Raw genomic sequence first — 9,552 nt, 5'->3', positions numbered from 1 at the left:
TTGGGAGCTGGCGGGGGGGCGGCGGGCAGTCGAACGGCCGGCGGAGCAGGGGCCCAGCCGTGCCTGCAGCAGCCCCCCCGCCTGCCTGGGGTACCTGTCCAGCTCGACTCTGGGCTGCAGGGAAAGGGCAGAAGTTCTGCACGTACACGTTCCTTTCCTCAGGGAATTAGGCATGCCTGTTAGAAAGCAGGGAAGAGAGCCGGCGCCTTCTCAGTGCCACCAGATGGGGAGGAAAGGTGAAAGGTTGCTCACCACAGACTTTTGTTCTCTTGCAGATTGATATATTTGAGGACACGGTACGAGGTATTGACATCATTAAGTGGATGGAGCGCTACCTAGGTGATGTATGTAAAGGCAATTTAACCTTGTTCATGGCAGAGGTGACCTGAGGAAAATGGTTGAATTATTCTAAGAGCAACCGGAGCAGAATCAAAATGCAAGACCCTTCTATCATCTTTCTTGCCCCTAGAGAAATGGCCGAGACCTTGCAGAGAGAGCATAGGCAAATCTCACTCGTATCTTATGGTCCCAAAGCCCTTTTTTTAAGAAATGAAGTGCTAATCCTGGCATTTCTGCCAAATTCCAATGCTGGCTGTTACATTCAGCCTGAAGCTGCCATCGGACAAGTTGTTCCTCCATCTCATTTTTAAATAGTGGGTTTTAGCTGTGCTTGGTTAAAACGATATCTGTATTTCATCCCAGGCTGCACAGCAGTGCCTAGCGTTCATCCTGCTTCTCACCTGTACCTTTTATGTTGCTATTTAAAACACTGAAGGCTTCTTCTGGATAAACCATCCTATATGTAAACTGGAAATTGGTATTCTGTTAGTCGGATGATAGATTTGCTCTCATCACTCTGTAGCTAAGTGGTAAAACAGAGATTTATGTTGCCGCCAGTGCAGTCCTCCACAGCAACAACTCCCTCAGAGTTCAGCCGAGCAGCGAGTGCTCTTCTCCTTTAGGATCGAGCCAAGTGGTCCCATTACACCAGCACAGCCGGACCCAAACTGGCGATTCTGTCGCTCGACGCATGCCATCGTGGGGTGGCTTCCTTTGATCCGTGCCTTGCTGGGTAGCCACCAGGCATCTGACTCGCTCTGGGCAGATCCCCTTGGTTCAGGAAGAGGTTGACAAAGTGGTGGTGGGCTCTTCCCCACCTGAGCCAGGAAGCTCAGCCGTCGGAGACAGCGCTACACATGCAGGTTGCCCGAAGGTCTCCTGCAGGACAGCTCAGCTCAAGAGCACTTCCACCCAGGCGTGGTCCTGCTGCCTGCAGAGCCAGCCTGGGGCTTCTGCTGCGGCCACGCAGCCCTCCCTTTTGGGGCTTTCGTCAGGGCAAATCAGGCTTGGGCTCACCGTGTGTTGTGGCAGTACCAAAACTAGAAGCCAGGGTGAATTTGCTTTTGCCAAGAACATCATTCTCACTTAAAATACAAAGTGGCAGATCTCCTTTGAGACTCCTGCACAGTCAGTAGGAGAGACCAGCATGTGCAGAGAGCGATTCCCTGCCTCCACACGAGGACCCTTCTCTGACTGCCCGTCCCACAAATGTTTATTTTCCTCTGTTGGCTGTAGAGGCAGTTTCTAACTTCAAAATCCTTATGCGTGTGAGGTACGCAAGAAGGGACCGCTTGGACACCGGGCAACCGGGCACATCTCTGTGAATCCTCAACATCACTAAGAGCTTATATGCATGCCAGGCACAAGCTAAAGTAATTCTGGAGTATGTTAAGCCTGTGTAAGGGATAATGGCTCCTTACTGTATTTGACCCTGTGTGGGGCAAATCCCCTTGATACTGCACAGAAGGAAAGAGTTAATTAGGTGCCAGGCTGACTATGAGCCACAGACTGGGAAGCCTTACACGGCCTGACGTGGCAGGGATGAAAGACAGGCCCTAGGTAAACACAAGTAGGAGGCTTTCATCTGCCTCTTCATCAGCCCACTGTTAAGGAGGAGAGACGTTTCCCAGATATGAAGGATAGCCCCTCTGTGGAAACCTGAGCTCAGGGGGGGCCTGGGATTAAACAGGTCCCAGGCAGGATCCGGGCTGTCCCGGGAAGGTGAGGAGCATTGCCTTCGGCCCCCCGCGGCAAGGTGGGACAGAGCTGCCAGGTACCCCTAAACCTGCCCAGGCCGTCCGCAACGGCCCACCTCTCTGCACAGCCCCCTCTCTGCACCCTTCGCCGCTAAGCTCGGCACGAAAAGGTGTCTTTGCTGCTGCTGAGAGCCCTGCATTCCATAGACACCTGCCTTTAGTGGCTTTGTGTATAAAAAGCCATAGATGGTTAAATAGATGAGCTTTTACAGAAGTTGTTGGAAAACATTTAGGTCTGAATTTGAACATACAACTTTTCTGTGTATGTACATAGACACGCTACACTGATTAAAAAGTAGCTTTTTATTATAGGGATTCCAACTGTAAACTGGTAGCTGCTGATACAACTCTTGACATTTAGATTTTCTATATTATGAGATCTCGAGAAATAATGAGGAGAACGAGTGTGCAAGTTCTCCCCTATTTCCTGCCAGAATGAATGAGATCCTCTTGTGTTTGCCAAGAACATAAAGATCACTTAAAACAAACTGGCAGATTTCCGATCTGCCTCTACCAAACACACTGCGTTTCTCAATTTCATAGGAGTGCTTTTCTCCCCAACAGAAGACGGTGATGATAATCATAGCAATCAGTCCGAAGTACAAACAGGATGTGGAAGGGGCTGAATCCCAGCTGGACAGGGATGAACACGGCTTACATACTAAATACATCCACAGGATGGTAAGCAAGGACATGCATTTGCTGTTTTACAAAGACTCTATCTCTTCTTCTCAAAAGACAAATTTGTCTCCAAATCGCAGGTTCTTTGCTTTGTTTTCCCTAATCCCCATAGTTAAACACCCCCCTTTGGAATTCATTAATCCTCCCTCTCATCAGCTCCATATGCTCATTAACATCTGCTAAGAGGTTCAAGGAAGAAAAATCCTATTAAACATGCTCATCTTATTTCTTCATATTCTTTATCGTTCGATGGGGTTTTTTTGCCCTCCTTCACCTTCTTGAGCCCTCGTTGCCCTGTTGTACAGCCCGTAGCACCACCTAATCTAACAGAGCCTGACCTTCCTCCCTATAAACCAGCTGCATCGCTTCAGCCCCCCTGTAACTGAGGTCGGTTTGTGGGCAGCAGTGAAGCTGACCGAACGGCCGAGTTGCACAGCGAAGGCCGGGGATGCCAAGGGGGTGCGGGGTGGCAGGGGACCAGTGGGGTCACAGACGCCCATCCCTGCAGTCTGCCATGGGATGGACGTCGAGCCCAGAAGAGCCCACAGAGCCGGGGAACTCGTCCTTGCTCCCACCCTCAGTTCCCAGTTTGCTGCCTTTCCCACCCTGTAACCCAGCCCATTCCCCAGCTGGACCCCGCGGTCAGACTCCTTGGAAGCTGTCACCGAGGGATGAGCTCTCAGCGGTACTTCGCTGATGCCTGTGCCCGGGGACACGGGGGACAGGCTGGGGCCCAGCTTGGACACGCAGCCGGCCTCTGACTGAAATCTTCCAGCCCGCTGGAGACTGAACAGGGGCCGTGGCCACATCAAGCTTTGTTGGTTCTAGATGGATTTCATGGGATTGCAACTGCAGCTAAACCCACAATTATTTCACACCACAGAATAAACGCTCAAGAAATGCTGACAGATCTTCCCTGTATCCTTTCTGTAGTAGTGAAGAATCAGATTAAGTGGCCAAACAAAACGATACCGAGTCCACCAGCAATAGATCAAATCACTTAACAGAAGAGCAGTTTAAGTAAGCAACAAATGTTTTTACACATAGCATTCAGATGCATGCAAAGAAAAAGTAACGTGTCATTACAGTAAATCTGGCGATTTGTTCTATTCTAGATGCAGATCGAGTTTATACAACAAGGAAGTATGAACTTCAGATTCATCCCTGTGCTGTTTCCAAATGCCAAAAAGGTAACACACCTACATGCATATATACTTGTCGCATGATTAAGCACATGTTATTTTGATCACAGTGCACCAGATGAAATCTTAAAACCCAAGCCCTCAATTTCTTGGTTCTTAACATACCACTAGTAATATTCGAAAGCTACATTTTACATGAAAAGTTTATAGTTTTATGTACATACAAATAAAAAACATTTCATCCACAATATAAATCAGCACATAAATGTATTTGATGATGAATGTATAACTAAAAGTCAAATTGTCTTGAGCATTGAAAGAATTTAAATGGAGAGAGACAATCTATCCAGCAAGCATGCTTTTTATATTAACCCTTTTATAATTTTGTCCAGATGTAATGCCGATGAGTGAGATGGGAGAGATTTACGACTGATGTGAAGTGAGGATCTGGAAGAGGGTGGGTTGAGAATATAAAAATAAAGAGGATAATAAATATTAAAGCACTAGGCCGTTGCTCGAGCTTTGATGGGCCCATCAAAGGCAAACTATAAGGATTTTTAGGACTTGCAATTTCGTCTGCCCTCCTTACTGGTTTTGAAGATGCATTTGAGAATAAGAAATAAGTAATGCAACAGATTCCCATCTCTTCTTCCTCACTCTGAGAGAATCTCTTGGATTTTTACAAGGCCAGAAAAGTTACAACGGCTTCAGTTATAGCTGAGAAATTGCTTTCTTCTCCAAACATAGAATGGATGTACTGTATTCGTGTTCACTTTTCGTCACTAAATGCTGTGTGCGCAGTTGGGTAGCTGTCATGTTACCCCTACGTACAGCTGCATTTTGGAGAAGTATGGAAAGATTCTTTGTATTTCTTTGGGTGCCCAGATTTTGGAACATGAGTCAAAATTTAAATAATGCTATCAATGATTGCAGGGCTGTGAAGTCCCACTGCATTTGTGGATTTTAGCGTAACGAAGTTCTTTATTTAGGCACCGATTTAACATAAGCTCAGAAATTTGGAAATACGTCCCTGGGTTTGTGAAATATGTGTGGTCCTTTGGAATGCACAGTCCCTCTGGTGTTCCATGTCATTCAGCGCCCTTCCTGAGGGAGCTCAGTCCGGTACTTGCCCCAAGTGTGGAAAGCTGGGAGGCAGCGCCGGGGGAACGGGGCAGACCAAAGGCAGAGCCGTCAGCACCTTCTGCCAGCACCTTCCGCCAGCCTTTGCAGCTCGGCCAGGGGCGAGGGCAGGCCTGCTCCGAACCTGGGGGGCTCCGCCGGCGCCCACCACGCGAACAGCCCCAGCAGGCACTCGGCACCTTGGGGGCTGCAGAGAGGAGTGGCCCAGCAGGCACCACAGCTGCCTCGGGGCTTTGAGGTGGAACAATAAACTTACGGTAATTTTGGCTGAACTTGACGTACCAGAAGACTATTTAGCATATAGCAGCGGTTCTCTCAGACAGTGATCTGTAAGGAATTTCCAGGGTTGGTTTATTCAGCTGCTCCTCTCAAAGCATCAGGCTCCAGGCAGCCCTCCTGCCCATCCGCTGTAGTCTGCATCACCCTTCAGTTTTTTCAGAGGTGCCGTTCTCATCTAAATTATGCAGATCGGCATTTTCTACTGCTGTTAAACTTTGCTGTCTTTCTCCACACATTTCTTTGGTACATCATCGACCTTCACCTAACTAGTTAATGATAATATAACGGAGGACATCAGGGGTGAAAGGAGAGTACCAGAGCCTGAACAAGTTGCAAAAACGAAGTCTGTGGGCAGTCGGAGGAAGCGAGGTACCTGAAAAACGCCATGTATAGGAACAGTTGGATGATGTCGGCAGGCAAATTACTTCATTTTATCTTTTTTATACTGTCCTTTACATGTTCAAGTACTACTGTAGCTGGCAGCGGAAAACAGCAGGAAAGGAAGGGTTTGGAAGGTTTCATCTGGGGATGTGGCTATGAGATGAGTTAATCTCATACAAAGCACATCATAAAGCACTGCTGGTACGTGAAAGTTAGTCGACCTCCAACAGGAAGGGATCTCTGTCATCCGAAGAGCGTTCATTAGGAAATTGAATAATGAGGGGAAAAAGCACACCACACAGTTAAGGTGGAACTGGCATTTCCAGCTTCCCACCGTACACTGCTAAAGGAAACCTGGGTCTTGCTGGTTCAAGGCTTGCGTCGAGCCAGCCGACAGGAATGTGTCCTCCTGATCTGGTCACCCGAGGACCGAAGCAGCAAGCTGGGACCGCCCCGGGCTGGAGGCTGCCTCTGGCAGAGCAGAGGCACCGGGGGTTGAGGTGAGCAGGGTCGGTGTCTGGAAGCTGGGAGAGCTCCAACCGTGCTCCGCCAGCGCGGCCCTGAACGCGCAGCCCTGCCCTCTGCACTAATACGCTCTGCCTCTTCCTACCAGTTTGATCCGCAGAGTTATCAAATACTCCCTCTACGGCATAGAGAGAATTTCCTCTCGGCTTACAGATACACAGCCAAATAAAAAAAATTAAAAGGGCGGTAACCATTTTCCCATTACTCCCACCCGCAATGGCAGCCGGTGTTGCGTGGCAAGGAAAAGCCCCCTCCTTGCCTTCTCTGCTCTCCTGGATCAAACCAGCAGCCAGAGTTACTCCTTTACCCCTGCACGCCTCCCTCAAGTTACAATTATTGCCAGAGTTGATTAGCGTGCAGGTGCTTTTTGCACCGAGTTCATTATGGAGGATATTAAACGAAATTGGCTGCAGGAGCAGTTCTGGAAGAAAGGCGCAGAGCCTGTCTCTGGATGTGTAGTGCCTCTCTCATTATATCCCCACTTGCTGGTTTCTTACCTGCATTTCTCACACTAATTTCCATCTTTTCAAGCTTAACTAATGATTTCCCATGTGGACTTACATCAAATGCTTTACGGAAGTCCAGACCAACTACGTCTACTGCATTGCCTTCCTCCAAAAAAGGTAGTTTCTTATCAAAGGCAGAGAGAGGGCTCCTTTGGTAAACACTTGCTGTATTTCATTGCATTTCCTTCTATAGCTCTTAACAAGATTTAGTAAAGAAACATTTTACGTACTAAAGGTGTGCATGTGCACGCACACAGAGTCCTCTTTCTTTCTCCCAGTAACATTTGAATCTCTTGGCCAATTTCACAAAGCTTTGTCAAAGGAGTAAAGTTCACAAAGATTAAAATCCATCCGTGTGCAAAACCAGCCTTGCAGGTAGAGGCAAGAACTCTTACTTGTGCTCCTACCAAAGGGAACGCTGTGAGGTCTTACCCTTGCTGGGCAGTGAGGTGTCCACCTGGAAGAGCAGCATTTTTAAATCCCCACTTTGGGGAGACCGTTGGCCAAAGCCTATACTTTCTCAGCCACTGGAGGACAATGACGGCCAGACTTGGTAGGTACCTCTGCCACTCACCAAGCTGCTTGTTCAGACACCTAGGTGAGGTCAGACTGATGGGTCCGCAGCTGCCTGTGTGACTCCCCTCCTCCCTTACACATAAATCCTACAGAACTAACAACGTGGTTGCATCAGTTAACACAAACCGCTCCCTGAGCAGTGGAAACAATGCAGCCTCGTTCCTACGGCTGTACAGGCCAAGGAAAAGACAGCCAGCGTGAGAAGCATGAGGCCGGGGAATGAAAGGTTTGGCCGGCAGCTAGGTTGTTTGCTGGCAGGCAGGAGACGAGCTGCCCATGCCCGGGCATCCCCTGGTGAGGTGCCAGCGATGTGGTACACCGCAGCAGCTTTTCGCTCTGTCCCCTCGGAGCTAGCTCCACCGGCTTGACAGGGGCTGGGCTCCTCCTAACAGCGGCCACCTTGGGAAGATACTGCCCTGCTAAATAAGAGGTCCAGGGAGCAAGTGCTGGATGTCTTGATTGCTGACGTTGCTTACCTGCTGGCTCACTTTGGCTGTGTTCTGGTGTCTCCAACAACATCTCTCCAGAAGGAAATCTCCACCTCCACAGTGGACATGAGCTGGTTTTGGTCAAGGATCAGTCTTTGACCCTCTTTTAATTAGTGGCATGGTAATAGCCCTTCACCCCTACACAGCCAGGCTGTCCACATGGACACCTCCCAAGGCTGTGGAGACACAGGAACACGAGGTCTGAGCAGGCTCCTCTCCGTCAGCCCGCTGTCACTGTCCAGGGCCACAGTGGTCCCAGGTCCATTATGTTAACAGCCATTAGCCAACCCCTCTGAAAGGCTGCATCTTTCCCCAGATGCAGGGAGGGGTGGAGGTTTGACCCTGCTCGTCGGGAGATGCACTGGCCTCTCCTCGAGCTCAGCATCGGCCTCAGCCTCCTGCTCAGGAGGTGGCCGGAGGGCACCACGCTTGGTGAAGGAAGGTGCACAGGGAGGGGGAGAAGGCTGCCAGGATGAGAAACGCTTCCCTGGGGTCCTGCTATTTCCCTGCCGATTCTCATCTCAGGGTTGAACATGTGTGGATCCTTCAGCAGCTACAAAGGTGGCAGCCTTTCCCTGGTCGGGGCACTGAAAAGTCTCCCTTCTCTTCTCAGTGTTTACTCTCGCAAGCCTTTAGATGCTCGCCACTGAGATCAGACTCCCTTTGAAATGTGGTGAAATTACCAACGTGATGGCAGGCAGGCAGAGAGACAGACAAGCTGTGAGATCACACAAAGTTCATTTATTTAGGAACCCAAATACAATTCTGAAGCCAAATTAAAATTTCTTGTTGTTACGGGAAGTGCCTAGAACAGACAAAACGAAATCTTGCTTGGCATGGTCTGATGGAATCTGCAAGGTTCTGGTACAGATTCAGGAGGATTTACGGGATTTCGCTTTTTTCCCCCCTTGTTTTTCAGGAACACGTGCCCACCTGGCTGCAGAACACTCACATTTATAACTGGCCAAAGAATAAGAAGAACATCCTTTTGCGGTTACTGAGGGAGGAGGAATACGTTGCTCCTCCGATAGGACCTTTACCAACACTCCAGGTTGTGCCGTTATGAACATTATTACTTAAAGTGCAGGACAGGCAGTTGTTAAAGGGTTGTTCTTGGCAGGGAGCCGATGCTCTTCCAGATGGCTCTTTTTGATGACAGAAGACACTCTCTCTGCTAAAGGAATTGGTCGTCTTGGGTAACTCAGGCTCGGCTTGTTCTCTACCACGTTAAACACCTACTTCTGAAGCTGATGAGGCAGAACTCTTTTTCTCCAGATTTCTAAATAAGCTGCAAATTGAAAGAATGTCCAGTTTTATTTTAACATCTGTTTTTAACATTTTCCTTTATTAGTTGATATAGCAAACAAATACCAGAAATAATGTTGCAGTAAGTCTAAACAAAAATTACATCCTCCTTTTTGCTCAGGTTTTCTTTAAAGATATTCCTGCCTTGTATAACATTATCGAACAGTTAATTTGTATATACACTATTAAATATATTCGCCTTTTGTAAGGCAACCTTATGCATTGCGTCAGCTTTTATTATTGCTGGGAACAACGGAGGAATGGTAACTGTTGGGTAACGCAAGTTTTCCTTAGCCTGTCTTGCATAAAGACACTGTCTTCAATTAGAGGCCTCTCAGATCCGAAGTCTCCGGAGTTCCATTTCCTTACACTCGGCCCCTCACACCTTCAGCGCGTTGCAGCAATAGCCCACAAAAAGAGAGCTAAAGGCATG

At 48.5% G+C, this 9,552-nt stretch overlaps 1 protein-coding gene across 1 annotated transcript; it reads left to right on the top strand.

Moving 5' to 3' along the window:
- The first annotated feature begins 281 nt into the window (after positions 1-281).
- Positions 282-9,200, top strand: TRAF3IP2 (TRAF3 interacting protein 2). Its single transcript, XM_009696898.1, has 4 exons — positions 282-344; positions 2,661-2,777; positions 3,893-3,967; positions 8,734-9,200. Exons 1-4 carry the CDS (start codon positions 324-326, stop codon positions 8,878-8,880), a joined length of 360 nt encoding a protein of 119 aa, XP_009695200.1. The 5' UTR covers positions 282-323; the 3' UTR covers positions 8,881-9,200.
- Positions 9,201-9,552: the final 352 nt, after the last annotated feature.

This window comes from Cariama cristata, unplaced genomic scaffold (genome assembly GCF_000690535.1).
Source record: "Cariama cristata isolate BGI_N322 unplaced genomic scaffold, ASM69053v1 scaffold12393, whole genome shotgun sequence".
NCBI classification, from domain to species: Eukaryota; Metazoa; Chordata; class Aves; order Cariamiformes; family Cariamidae; genus Cariama; species Cariama cristata.
This window is presented reverse-complemented; position numbering and strand designations above follow the sequence as displayed.

Bases quoted from the DNA above. Each gene is read 5' to 3' on its own strand.
- TRAF3IP2 (XM_009696898.1), top strand. From the start codon at position 324: ATGGAGCGCTACCTAGGTGAT. The intron at 345-2,660 runs GTATGTAAAGGC...TCTCCCCAACAG, and splicing joins TGGAGCGCTACCTAGGTGAT to AAGACGGTGATGATAATCAT. The intron at 3,968-8,733 runs GTAACACACCTA...CTTGTTTTTCAG, and splicing joins TGTTTCCAAATGCCAAAAAG to GAACACGTGCCCACCTGGCT.